The sequence below is a fragment of the Nannobrachium achirus genome (genome assembly GCF_963921795.1).
Source record: "Nannobrachium achirus genome assembly, chromosome: 12".
Lineage (NCBI taxonomy): Eukaryota > Metazoa > Chordata > Actinopteri > Myctophiformes > Myctophidae > Nannobrachium > Nannobrachium achirus.
The window spans coordinates 47,585,384-47,600,204 of record NC_137832.1 but is presented as its reverse complement, the minus strand read 5'-3'; the positions used below and the strand labels follow the sequence as shown (position 1 = coordinate 47,600,204).

Here is a 14,821-nt window from a genome sequence, read left to right as displayed (position 1 = left end):
GTCTGTTCTTGAGAGACTTCTATGGTTCTCAAACTTTTTCATGTGAAGGACCCCCAAAATGATATGAATTTGGCCACAGACCCCTATTTCAAAATATTTAGTTCCACTTCCAGGGACCCCCCAGAAGCAAAATTTGAGTTACAAACGTTTGCTTTAAAAATATATACATTCAAAGATTTGCACACATTTTCACGACTTTTTCAAAAATAGCAGATCTACAAGCAGCATGGCACGCGCTGTGAGCTTGTATATCTGCTATTTTTCACTGGTTAAAGCATTCAATAATTCTAGGCCTAAATGCCTTAAAACTCATTCACTGCCATGGGTGCACGTTGCCTTTCCGAAATCTCGCTATTCCGACCATTGAATTCCATTCTTCGAAATGGCGGTGTGTCCAAATGTTATATAAGACCCGCCATTCCGAAAGGAAACAGCACCGCCTTTTCGAACATTGACTTTATTGTTCGAAATGGCGGTGTTATTTATTTTTCTATAGCACCCCTCCATTCCGAATAGCCTATAACTCTCTCTCTCTCTCTCTCTCTCTCTCTCTCTCTCTCTCTCTCTCTCTCTCTCTCTCTCTCTCTCTCTCTCTCTCTCTCTCTACGCGCACGCACTGTGCGTCGGGCATCGCTGCCAAAGTGCACCAAAAAATGAGAGAAAAAGCAAAAAGAATCATGATCATCATAATAACTCATATTTTCGCTGCCTAAAAATAATCACTGCATGCATGCATGCAAGCAAGCATGCGTGATGCCAGATCAATGGTTGTGATGCCTGCTCTGTTTAATTAATTTGATATGTGGGTGGTGCATAGAAAAAGTGCGCAGTCGGGCACAAAATGGATTGCAGCGGCGGCCTCTCTCTCTCTCTCTCTCTCTCTCTCTCTCTCTCTCTCTCTCTCTCTCTCTCTCTCTCTCTCTCTCTGAAACGCAGCTTACTTCTCGTTCATGTGTAATTTGGGGCTCTTGGATAGCTCTCCAAAAACCCATCAACATTCAGAAGGCCTTTTCTCATCTATAATTCTCAATGAATGTCTGTTATAGCCTACTCATTTCTAATTCTCTCCCACCGTCCCCGTCCCCTGTGACCCAACACACAATGTGCGCACATCTACCACATAACGGTATTCGAAACTAAGTTATGATGCCAGGCAGAATTTACAGTTAAACGCACACCTTTTAAAACATCCAACAGCAGCTTTCATCCCAGAGCTGTAGCTGCGCTCAACACGCACAGCTGTGAGACGGGACACTTTACTTTATGCTTTTTATACATTGTATTATCTTAACTTATTGTTTTGTCTACACACTAAATTAGAAGCCAAATTAAACAAAGCCCAGGCTTAAAATGTGATCTTTCACAGCTGAACTTGTATATTTATTTCAAAGTAGACATGAGATTTACTCCACGGCAAAAAAAAGCAAATAAAACAATGGAATTATGAATGATTATTAACATAAAAATGTAAGTATAACAACGGTATAGGCCTACTCATGCACAATGTCCCAATTCAAGTTTTCAAATGTATAGGTCTACAAATCAACAGTGCACCCCAGCAAAATTGCGGCGCTTATCTCGGTCGGAAACGGGCGATCAAAAAATAAAACCAGCGGTGATAAACCCTGCAATAAACCAGACAGATCATATAGAGCTTAGGCCTATACTTAGTTTAGCAAGATATGAATGTATATTCAACGTCTCTCTCTATCTCTCCTCTCTCCCTGTCTCTCCTCTCGCCCTCCCTCTCTGTTCTATCACTCTCTCCTCGCAGCCCGCTCCGCGCGTAACCTCGCATCACCAGGCTTTCGCCGCGCGTAAAACGTCTCCATTTGCCACGATTTGGCCTGCAATATTCTATTTTAGGCATATAGCCTATAGGATACATACAATATTTCTCCTCACTCCAGTGGCACTTTCCTTTTATCTGACTCTCTGAGCAACTCCTCACAAAATAAACTATGCACGATCTGGGGAGTTCCACATTTTCGTGGTAGCGTGCAGGAGAACGAATTGGAGACGTTTTAGTGTCTGTCAAATTGGTTGTACGTGATTAGTGGAGCGCCCTCTTGTAATTGTGGACATCCTTGACGTTTAGGAAGTAGTTATAGGCCTAGTTGTCATGAAGTTCAGGCAGTTCCCTTTTTCAGCTGTGAGACTGTAGTCTAATTAGCAGATGTCATCTCTTGTCGAATCCCCACACCAAAAACTCCACTCATACCTACAAACCTCCAGACATCACCACTTTGATCCTTAATTGGTGGACCATATTCGTTTGATGTCACAGCAGGAGCTAATGACCGGCGCCAATTCACACATCTATTGTTTGTTTTTCCTTGAAAGCAAATAATGACCGCGCTAATTGATCCATTGGTAACTGGGAGCTATACCAGTGGTTCTCAACCTGTGGGTTGGGACCCAAATTATTTTGTCCCCAGATGATTAACTTAATATGCGCCATTTTAACAGTAAACAAACCAACAAAGTCTACGTCTATAGAGCAGTATCTGCACATTTCTAACATGACAAATTAAACATTGGCCAAATTGTCAAATATTAGAGGCCCATTTCGGTCTCATATACGTAAGTGCAACCACTTTTAACACGCTGTCTGTGATGAGGGGCTGCCTGCGGTGCTGAACTGACTGACTTCACGTTCTCGTGTGCAATGGGAAAATTATCAATCTGTCTGTCTGTCTGTCTGTCTGTCTGTCTGTCTGTCTGTCTGTCTGTCTGTCTGTCTGTCTGTCTGTCTGTCTGTCTGTCTGACTGACTGACTGACTGACTGACTGACTGACTGACTGACTGACTGACAGACAGATAAATGAATTAATAGGCCTACTGTCATTGCATTTCCATTTTTCAATAATAAACCGAATAGCGCAAGTAGGCCTATAGGGTCAACGAGTCAAGTCAACCCAATTAGCGCAGCAGTCCCACAGCTGGTCTGAATGGACTCTGACCAGCTCTGCGCTTCTCAAAGTTACATTAGATAATTTAAACCATTGTGGCACATTCTCAGACAACTAATGATAGCCTAGTCTATTCTGCATTCTGGTTGTCGTCACCCCAAATAACGGATTACTTCTTCATGGACCTTCAAAATGCATCACATCACATCACATCACATCACATCACAGCGGCAGGCCGGCAGCGACAGTAGGTAAAGGGTTATTCACAATTCACAGTCTTTATTCAGTTTATTGGATGACTTTTCAGACAGTAATGAATAATGATAATGAATGCAGGAGCAGCACAGCCAGCCTGCAGGTGCACTTACTGCGGGCGACCACCGTGCACCCAAATCGATTATCACAACAACCATTGATCAGGCATCACGCAATATTTTGGCATGCATTCCGTGTTTATTTTTAGGCGGAGCAAATACCGGTAGGCCTACATATTAGTTATTAGGCTCTGAATCTATGATGATGATCGGCTTGGCCTTTTCTTCTTCTTTTTTTATTTTTTGGTGCCCTTTGGCAATGTGTTCCCAGACGCACAGGACGCACAGTGCGTCATGCATATTATACGTCCATATAATTAATAGGCCTATATGGCATTCATATTATTCACTTTATTATCGACATGTTGCAATTATAGGTCAATATAATTAATATAGGATATAATGCAGCAGCACTCTTTATGTGCAAAGCCCTAGTGTTGACGGGGGTTCCGGCCGTTCTGGCTCACCTTAAGCCCTGCTGGTGGAATAATCTGCTCAAATTCAAAATTTCGGAATGGCGAGGTCCCGACTGCAATTTCGAAACCCCACCTTTCCGAAAATTAAAATTCGAAAAGGGGGGGTTTCGAAAACGGGGGGTTTCGAAAACGGGGTGTTTCGAAATGGGGGGGTTTCGGAATGGAGGGCCGACCCCCACTGCCATTGACATATTAACTCGGCAAAAATAAGGCAAAAACACTGAAAAACCCTGGCAGAGGTAGATTAATTAATGAATTGATATTTGGCAGTTGATGTGTCAATTTATTCAGTGCCAGAGTAAATAAAATAAAAAATCCCAGAGAGTTTTTCCTTAGCTTTTCAAGTAGTCACAGTTCTGTAGAGTTCTGCAGAGGAGAACAATGGAGGTGAGATACAGGCATGTCATGGTAATTGTAGAACACCAGTCTGTTCTAAATCATTGATATTCTATATCATTGTATAACAACCCTTAAGTTCACACCTTGACAACATTTACATGCGTTGTAGTGTCACACCAGGGTGATTTAACAAAGTAACGAGCCTGTATGCATATCAATAAACCACTGTCGAACTCCTGTAGAGTAGACATTAAACATTACATCGCCAATACAACACTGGTCGTGACGCGCACACCCCTCTCTCTCCACGCTGCAGGGCGACATCATGGTGTACCCGTACTACGGCAGCGTGCAGGAGCTGAAGAAGCACAACATCAGGCGCTCGGTGGACACGTGGACAGAGGTGGCCACGCCGTGGACAGAGGTGGACACGTGGTCGGAGGTCCCCGCCAGCCTGCTGAGCGCCGCCAAGAGGAGCCTGGTGGGCGGCGGCGCGGTGGGCCGCAGCCGGCGGGAGCTGGACCAGATGCAGATCAAAGGGTGAGAGGAAGGAATCTAGAACAGGGGACTTTAATGTTTTCAGGCCAAGGACCCCTTAGTTGAGAGAGAGAGATGAAGCCCCCCACAACCTTTTCATAGATTACATTTTGTTTCATCATTTGACAGCACAATCATCAGCGTATTTTGGATTCATGTCAATTTGTGTTTTCAGATATTTGACCACTTGAACCGACAATACTTAATAAACTTGACCTATCACTCTGCTCTTTTTCCCCTCTACACCTAACCTCTTTGCCGAAAATAGCCAATCTACAAGCTCACAACACCTGGCAGAGCGAGGCGTTGTGTGCTTGTAGATCTGATTTTTTTGGCAGTTCTCAAAATATGGACACTATGGTTCAAGTTGTTTATATAAAAAGGATTGGAAGATTTGGAGGACCCCCTGTAGTAACTCTGAGGACCCCCTAGGGGTCCCGGACCCCCTGTTGAATAAATTCCATTTAGTCTTATTTTAGTCATCTGAATTGTTATAGTTTTAGTGATGACGATATCTCAATAACTACGCCTTTAGTTAACCCATTGAGACCTTTCTGTTCCCTTCTCTCCGCAGGTCCATAGTGTATTTGGAGATTGACAATCGCCAGTGCGTCCAGCAGTCCTCGGAATGCTTCGAGAGCGCCACAGACGTAGCAGCCTTCCTGGGGGCCCTGGCCTCCAGCGGCAAACTCAACATTCCCATCGAGGCCGTTCACAGTGAGTACACTTCATATTCACTGAAGGTCATATCATATGTCATTTTTCAAACACACACGCACACACGCGCACACACATACACATACACACACACACACACACACACACACACACACACACACACACACACACACACACACACACATAGGATAGGGCTGGTATCCTTTAGGATTTAAACAATTCTGGGTCCTAAGCGATTCCTTCTTAACAGTCCGATTCCATAACGATTCCCTTTAACGATTTTGAAATATTTTGACAAATCTTACGTATACAATTTTGTCCCTACTTTATAATTTTCATTAACAAAAAAATCTATCATACCGGTATATACAATATTGCATTCATATTATCGTAGTTTTGGTTCTCAAACTGAGGTCCGGGGTAGAGCCCTGCATCGGGAGCGCGCTCCCGCGGGACCTGCAGGACCCGTCACCATATATTGCGGCGCAGGCGGTAGTTTAATCCCTGCGGGCAGGGACATGCGGTCAAAATGAAGTCGGCGGGCGCCGCAAAATCCCGCACTCTCCCGCAATAAGCTTTTATCTATACTTTAGCAAGATGTGAATATGTAGAGAATGTAATTTCCCCTGCTGAGCGCCTGAGGAGAACGCATGCACCTACAGCGTGGAGCCATGGACTTTCTCTTTCTCTCGCTCTAACTCCCCCTCCCTCCCTCTCTCGTCTGTTAACGGCTAACCGGTGGGCAGATATTTGCGGCGGCATTGTCACTCACTATTTAGCCTAAATAACAACTATTTATTATAATATAGTCCCATCGCCTATGTCCAATCGCAATATAAACACTTTACCTCTGTTAACAACCTCACAAATGCTCCTCTCTCGCGCACGTAGGCCTACACTAGTCCTGTTGGTTTTGGATCTCAATGGATTATATACAAACGTCAACGTGCCTTCTTTAGCAAGTCAAGATGTGAATAGAGAACGCAATTCCCCCTGCTGAGTGAGGACAACGCACCCACATTGATACAGTACGTGGACTGGAGTCTCTCTTTCTCTCCGCCAAGTTCTCTCTCTCTCTCTCGCCTCTTGCTCTCTCACTCCGTGCCGTGGCTCCCTCGCTCGCCCTCTCCCTCTCTCTCTTTCTCTCATTTGTTCTCACCCACCGTCAGTCCGTCACAAATATGCTCCTCGCATGGCGCACACGGCACACTTTTTTGTTTGGTAATGGTTTTGGATCTCATTTCAATGTGCCTTCTTGGGAGGGAGGCTGTTGGACGTGCTGCGGTACTGTGCGCCGCGGGAGTCCGCGGGTCAAAATTCACATCATTTGTTTGTCGCGGGTGGGAGCGGCGGAGAGGAAATTACAGCGGACGGTCAAAAATGAAATCATTGGCGGCGCGGGCAGGAGTCGGCAGAAATCAGGCGGGAGCGGGCGGGAGCGGGTTCAATAAATCAGTCCCGCGCAGACCTCTAGTCCGGGGACCCTCTGAGTAATGTGATGGGGTTCCAGATGGATCCTTGCAGGTCTGTAACTCTTGAGAGTGTACAAATGGAACCAAATGGGTCCTTTAGTTCCATTTGTGCACTCTCAGGGTTATGGTGGTCCGTGAAATTAAAGAGGTGGTGCCATAGTTTTGTACTTTTTTCTATTTTGTATGTGTCTATGGAGTTAACATTACTCTAATAGACCCCAAGGTGTGGTTATAATTATGCAAGTATGTCTTCCCTGTGTATTTATGGTTTCTTCCTGAAAGCTGAAAGCCTCCGAGTCAAAAGGCCCAATTGAATTTGAAATACACTGATATAATGACATCATAATATCATCCCCTTCCCTTTTGACCACACACCTCTGGTTCTGGATCCCAACCCTACACACACACACACACACACACACACACACACACACACACACACACACACAGTGAATGTGGAAGACACGTACGTGCACGGCACTCAAACCGAAGGCACCCCTTGCCCTGTGGTCAGGCGCTAACCTTAGCGCTCTTTGATTTGTGTATTTGCTATTCAGCGGCGAACAAATGCAATTGTGAATCTCCCGGCCTAAACAATCAATCCTTCTTTCTGTGCGTAAATCCATTGTGCTCCAGGCGCCAAAATGGTTAATTGCCGCAAATCAACTTGTCCAAAACCCCACCACAACCCCCCCAAAACTTGCACGATATACCCCTTTTCTCGTCTCTGTCTCTCAGTCTCTCTCTCTCTCTCTCTCCCTCTCTCTAATATACGTGCTGAAACACACACACACACACACACACACACACACACACACACACACACTTATACACGTACACACACGCGCACACTTCATCCCACAGTGCGAGCTGCTGCTGCAACCTTCACCTCGCTGAATGTAATACCAGGACTTAATGCATCTCCAAGGGTTTAGGTTGGGGGAGTTTATCATTTCAAAATCGTTAGTGGAGAAAAAAAAAAGAGAGAAGGGGAAAAATTGATCGGGAGTGTGCTAGAAGTTGGGAGTCTTTGTTATCTCGAAAATCCTAATAAATCCTTCGTCTTTACAGCTTAAAGCGCGTGCAGTAATTTGAAGTTCATTAATCCCCCCCTTCTCTTTTTTTCCCCTCCTCCTTAAAGAAGAAATGGTAAAGTTGTCTCTTGGTACCCTGGGTTGAGATGGAAGAGAGGAGGTGGTTAGTTTTTTTTCCTCTCTCTCTCTATTCTTTTCCTTTTTTTATCACGCCCCATCCTTTTTTCTTTTTTTTCTTTTTTTTTTTTTCTTTTTTTGATGAGAAGCGGTTAGCAATTCTGATTATTACCAAATAGTAGAAGCTGGCTTTGTGAACGGCGAGGATCGTCATTCGGTCTGTGGCATCGGCTGGTGGTGGACTATAAAACCGGGGAGGGGGGGGGTGTTCTTGGAACGGGAAGTGCTGGCGAAGGAAGGGGAGCCCGGGACCGGCTCTTCCTCAGACTGCCAGCCTCAGCCTGGGCGCCCGTCCGTCCGTCCGGGTCGCTCCGTTCGCCGCGAGTCCACGTCCGTCCTCCTGACCAATGTCTTCCCTCTCCCCGCCAGGCGTGGTGGGACCGCCGCCGCCGCCGCAGAACTACGCCGTCTACGTGGTGCTGGGCGGGCTGGCCCTGCTGGCCTTCCTCGGGGTGGGGATGGTGGCGTCCCGGAAACGTCGCCACGAGCACGGGCGGCTGTGGCTCCCGGAGGGCTTCAAGTCCAGCGAGACCAGCAAGAAGAAGAGGCGCGAGCCCGTCGGAGAGGATTCAGTGGGCTTAAAGTAAGTTGCATATTTAAACGGTGGCGTTCCGTGGCGCCGGGTGCCGGTGTCTTTTAGCGGGTCCTGTGAAGGGATAGTTTCGGGGCACTAAGCGGCTGCAGCGGTTGATCAGAGATTTGGGAAAGGGTTTTTTAGTTGGGATCATTAGAGGTAATGATACAGAAGGTTTAAGGTGCGCATTAATTGACTTGTCGGGGCAGAGGAGAGGGCTGGGGTGGGACCAGGTGGGGGGGCTCAATCAATGTATTAGGTTTGTTTTTTTGGCATTGCTGCGCCACTAAGGGTGATGGGCTGGTCTGAGAGGGAAGCGTTGGAGTAAGGATGTTTGAATGGGATCTCTCCTTGACCACAGGCCACTGAAGAACACCTCTGACATCTCCTTAATGGATGACACCCAGAATGAATGGGGAGAAGATGAACCCTCTGACGCCAAACGCTTCAGGGTAAGATGATAGAAGCTCAATCACTGGCAGAAAACTGAATAATATACTATATATATATATATATATATATATATATATATAATAATAATAATAATAACTCAGATTTATATAGCGCTTTTCTAAGTACCCAAAGACGCTTTACAAGGGGGCAAGAGAAAACTAAAAAGTAAAAACAACTTTAATAGAAAAACACTTTAAAACTAAAGGATAAAACCATATATATATATATATATATATATATATATTTATAATAAAAAAAAAAAATATATATATATATATATATATATATATAATCTTTTGATTCACTGAATTTTACCTGTTTTGTGGTGGTTCAAATTAAACTTTTGGACATAAGATTTTCCTTTTTCCACATGATTCATTTGATCATGAATGTAAAAATATATTTATATTTTGTTGTATTTTATTTTTGAGGGAGTTTCAGCTCCAGATTTTCCTCATTTTTAGTTTTTTAGCGTTCATCTCAAGCCAGCGTTGATGATGCTCATCGACGTCTATGGCAGTGGGTCTAACACTTTGTTTTTGCGTCTCTCTCCTCTCTTGGTCATCATCCAGCAGTTTGAGGAGCAGGCGATCCTGGAGCTGGACGGCCAGACGGACCACCGGCAGTGGACGCAGCAGCATCTGGACGCCGCCGACCTGCGCGTCCCTTCCTCCATCGCCCCCACCCCCCCGCAGGGCGAGATCGAGAACGACTGCATGGACGTCAACGTCCGCGGACCAGGTGGGTCCCGCCGGTTCACTCCTTCCTTACCTGCCTTTAAAAGCGTTTAGACCCAGATGCGTTCTTACGCATTATTACTCTTATTTTATGCTTTAGCTATTTGAAAAATAGCAGATCTACAAGCTTGTAAATCTGTTATTTTTTAAAAGATCGTGAAAAGTCTTTGAATATTTTGCCCCGATTCTATAAATCTATGATAAATCCTTCTTCTAAATCAGTGGTTCTCAAACCTTTTCATGTCAAGGACACCCAAAATTACATGTATTTGGCCGCAGACCCCCATCTAAAAATATGTTGTTCCAGGGACCCCCCAGAAGCTGAGATTTGAGTTACTATAAAGTTTTTTTTTTTGAAAAATATATATTTAAATTATTTTCACAAATTTTCACAATTTTTCAAAAATAGCAGATCTACTAGCTCATAGCGCAGCACTCGGTGCCACGCTGTGAGCTTGTATATCTGCTGTTTTTCAATAGCTGAAGTATAAAACAATTCCATGTTAATGGGTTAAGATCTGGAACGCATCTCTGTCACTTTAGGTTTTAACCACTATTAAAATAATAGCAGATATACAAGCTCATAGTGCGGCACCGAGTGCTTCGAATATATTGACACAATTCTATAAATGTCTTCTGTCAAGAACCCCCAAAAGTATATTTATTTGACCGGACCCCCATCTCAAAATATTTTGCTCCAGGGACCCCAAGAAAGAAAGATTTGAGTTAAAAATGTTAGCTTTAAAATTCAGATTTGACACATTTTCAAGATTTTTCAAAAATAGCAGATCTACAAGCTCAGTGCCAAGTGACACAGGTCTTAATGGGCTAAATTACATAGTTCAAAATACTTTTTTTATTATGTCTTTTCGTATTCAAGTATAAAAGAGAGAAATTTTGTGCAAAAAAAAGGAGAAGACATTTTGTGTAAAAAATGTGTGGCACTGAATTTTAGCCCAGGTGATGCGACATGCTTTCTTTTCACAAAAACATATAGAGATCAATTCAAAGTGTTAAAGTTTTTTTGGGTTCTCTTTCTCTAATTGTCATTATTGTTCAATGTCCTATATTTGTGTGGGGAAATATTTAGAGCAACGACCTACAAATTATAAGAAATGTATAAAAGAAAAAAAATATTCCAATATTTGTTTTATACTGCATATAGTTTTGGCTTTGTCCTTTTTAGAGTGCTATGTCAAAATTATTTCACGGCAAATCTTATTTTATTTATAAAATAAAATAAAAACTCAACATCTTACTGATGGTATGTCTCTATGTTGAGAAGATTGATTGATTCAATTCTAGTTTAGTGTGTGTGTGTGTTTGCGTGCGGGCGTGCGTGTGTGCGTGCTTGCGCGTGTGCGTGTGTGCGTGTACGTGGGAGTAGCTAAAGCCCCATGTCTTCAGGGTAAGGGGATCTTCTTCAAAGCAGCTGGCTGGAAGCCAAGTACCTGGGGGAAAACGCTGATTCCTGCTCAGATGAATCATTTGACCAGTAATGGGTCTCCGGTTTTCCTGCCGTAACGCCATATTAATAACGCATAACGCATTAAAAAATCACGACTGCACTAAGTGACAAATCCCCCGAAGAACATCTAAGAAAAATCAAAAAGTAACCAGGTTAAAAACTAGAGAGCACGCGTTTTCTCCCTGTGGCGTGTATTGATGTGCTTCCAATCGACCAAGATTCTGCCAGATCTGGGGTTTGCTATCCTTTTGAAGAGGAGAAAAAAGCCATCCAAGTAGACGACTAGATGACTGACTGACTGGCTGGCTGGCTGAACCGCCTCTCAAAGATAGGTGATAATGCTGGGGTTTTCCAGCTCGCCGGCTTTAACCAGCCCTGGCCTCTATCTATCCCCCCCTAGCTTCTCTCTCCTTCTGAAGCTTCCCCTACGCCGGCCGGCGCCTTGATCAGAATCCGTTATCGAAGCCGCCGTGATTCCACCCAGGCAAAAGCATCAAATCCATCCACATTCGATTTGTTTGTTGCTTTGTTTTGATCTCCTTGGCTCTTTGAAGTGCAGGCTCCTATAAGGTTCCTGCTCTAGAGTCAGGGGGCCTGGTGTGCTATTCTGACCCCTGCAATCAGCTGACCCCTATTTCTCTACCTACACACACCATACATGAGCAACTGGCGGCCCGGGGGCCACATGTAGCCTTAATGTGGCCCGCAACTTTAATATCAGAATACTGATATAGTATTGATTTCAGCCATTACAATTCCAACCATGCAAACATGACTCACTGTAATTACTTCAGTCTAAATTAGTGTAGCATATAGCACTAGTCTTTTATATTTAAAGGGGTATCTCACCCCCAAAATAACTTTTTTTTCCTATTGATTACTCATGCCATGGAGACTTGAGTTCAATAATATTGTTTTGTATTTGTCGCATTCTTAAGACAATAATTTGATTACAATAAATGTACCCCCATTGATTCCGGATGGGGACCCAAATGCATTTGGGTCCCCATCCGGAATCAATGGGGGTAAATTTTCTATAATACATTTTTTGAAACCAATCCTTTACTTCTGGCTCCCCGGAACAAAATATCTAGAGATGGGGGTCCGCAGTCAAATACATATATTTCTATTGGTCCTTGACATTAAAAACTTTGAGCACCACAGATAAAGAAACATAAGTATTCGGTCTTCATTCCTCTTCTCATCTTCTTATCCTTCATTCCTCTCCAGCCTCCACTGAGCCTAATCTCTTTACCCCCTCCTCTCTCTGTCTCTCTCTCTCTCTCTCTCCTCCCGTGTCCAGACGGCTTCACGCCGCTGATGATCGCGTCGTGCAGCGGCGGCGGCCTGGAGATGGGCAACAGCGAGGAGGAGGAGGACCCCTCGGCCAACGTCATCAACGACTTCATCTACCAGGGTGCCAACCTGCACAACCAGACGGACCGCACGGGCGAGACGGCCCTGCACCTGGCCGCCCGCTACGCCCGCTCCGACGCCGCCAAGCGCCTGCTGGAGGCCAGCGCCGACGCCAACATCCAGGACAACATGGGCAGGACGCCCCTGCACGCCGCCGTGGCCGCCGACGCCCAGGGCGTGTTCCAGGTGGGGGATCCCAAAGGCCACGTTAACATCTATCTAGTACAGTGGTTCTCAACCTTTTCAGGCCGCGACCCCCAAAATAATAACATTTTAACTTGGGGACCCCTCCACCCTGACGAGCTCTAAGAGCTGAGACAATACATGTTGTATAACACGGTTCTATTGTGAAAATAGCAGATCTACATGCTCACAGCGCCTCGTGCTGCGAGGCGTTGTGAGCATGTAGATCGGCTATTTTCACAATTTATGTCTCTAATATTTGACAGTTTGGCCAAGGTAAAAATTTCCATTTAAGAGGTATTAAAAGGTCCTCAAATTGTCATTTTAGGATGGGGAGACACCCTCTATGCACTTAAACTTTATGTTGGTTTGTTTACTGTTGAGTGAGAAAACAATGTTGCACATTAAGTTAAGTTGTTTGAAAGAAAGAAATTCCATGAATTAGAAAACTAATTTTTAAAGAAGTTGTGAAAATAGACAATCTATAAGCTCACAACGCATATACAGTGTGCGCTAAGCGTGTGTATGTACGCGTGCATGTGCGCATGCCATGCGTGTGGGAGGTTGGTTGGGGAATAAATATAGATGCAATCCAAAACAAATCTAGAACACACCACTGGTTGGTTCCATTGATCCAAGCCAGAACATGATTGATTGTTCATTCAAATAATCATGCTCAGAAAAAGCACATGGCGTACCCATCAGATGGGTGGGCCGCAAACACTTTCATGATTTTTGGGCCCTGATGCAGAAAAGGTTGAGAACCACTGAACTAACTAACTACTGCTTGAGTCACTATGATCACATTTGCCTCACAATGACCCAGCTTCATTTTTGATCATCCCTGTAGATTTTGATAAGGAATCGCGCCACGGACCTGGATGCCCGCATGAACGATGGCACAACCCCTCTGATCCTGGCTGCCCGGCTGGCAGTGGAAGGGATGGTGGAGGAGCTCATCAACTGTCACGCTGACGTCAATGCCATCGACGACTTTGGTAAAGATTTGTGTACCCTTCTCATAATAAGTAGTCATAGTAATTCATTACAGATATATTTACTTATTATTTGGTTAAATAATGTGTTTGTTTTGTTTTCTACAAAGCATCTTTGTGTACCGTAAAAGCGTTATATAAGTAAATCTTTCAAATAGCAGATCTACAAGCCCACAATAAGTTGCTATGTGTCGTGTTGTACATCAGCCATTTTTGCCTCGTGCCACTGTCACAAGACCTGGTATGAAATAGGGTTTGAGTGGTTAAACAGTCAGTTATAGCAACTAGCCCTTACCCGTTCAAAGATATGAGCTCCAAAATGATGTGCAGTGTGTGGGTTATGGGATGTGCACTGTGCACACAGTATATGAGGGATGGAAAGTAACTTTAACTGGTGCTTGCATGATAATATGTAGGAGCGTCAATGTAAGAAACCCATTTCGTTTAATGGCTACAGAGATACTGTTCCCCCCCCCAGCCCGCCCGCCCACCCGCCTGCACACACACCCGCCTGCCTGCACACACACACACACACACACACACCCACACACACACACACACACACACACACACACACACACACACACACACACACACACACACACACACAGAGATAGATGTGCCTCATGCTAGATGCAGAATAGATAGTAGATACACCATAAAAATGCTAATATACAGCATACGATTTGTGAAAGTGACAAACGGGCTTCACAGTTATGTCAGGTGTGTTCATATGCTAATTGTGATGCGATTTCAGATCAATTGCTCCAGCCACTGAGGAGAAACGCTGTTTCAGACAGACAGACAGACAGACAGACAGACAGACATTCGCAAAATTATAGTATAGATAGAGGCGATGTACCGGTAGATATGGAATTACAGTATGTATAACCTGTTTTATTTCCTGCCTCACCAGGTAAATCAGCACTACACTGGGCTGCTGCAGTGAACAACGTGGAAGCGGTTATAGTGCTACTGAAGAACGGCGCCAATAAGGACATGCAAAATAACAAGGTCCGTAATAATAAGAAAACGTCTTTGTCATCACTTGACAAG

General features: G+C 44.4%; 1 protein-coding gene across 1 annotated transcript in view; it reads left to right on the top strand.

Moving 5' to 3' along the window:
* The window catches only part of notch1b (notch receptor 1b), a 72,134-nt gene that overhangs the window by 54,441 nt on the left and 2,872 nt on the right, over window positions 1-14,821 (top strand). The window contains exons 29-36 of the mRNA XM_080739176.1: window positions 4,358-4,581; window positions 5,153-5,295; window positions 8,309-8,522; window positions 8,875-8,965; window positions 9,539-9,707; window positions 12,475-12,773; window positions 13,621-13,768; window positions 14,682-14,779. Of these exons, the coding sequence (XP_080595302.1) occupies window positions 4,358-4,581; window positions 5,153-5,295; window positions 8,309-8,522; window positions 8,875-8,965; window positions 9,539-9,707; window positions 12,475-12,773; window positions 13,621-13,768; window positions 14,682-14,779 (1,386 nt within the window). The remainder of the gene's footprint in view (window positions 1-4,357; window positions 4,582-5,152; window positions 5,296-8,308; window positions 8,523-8,874; window positions 8,966-9,538; window positions 9,708-12,474; window positions 12,774-13,620; window positions 13,769-14,681; window positions 14,780-14,821) is intronic.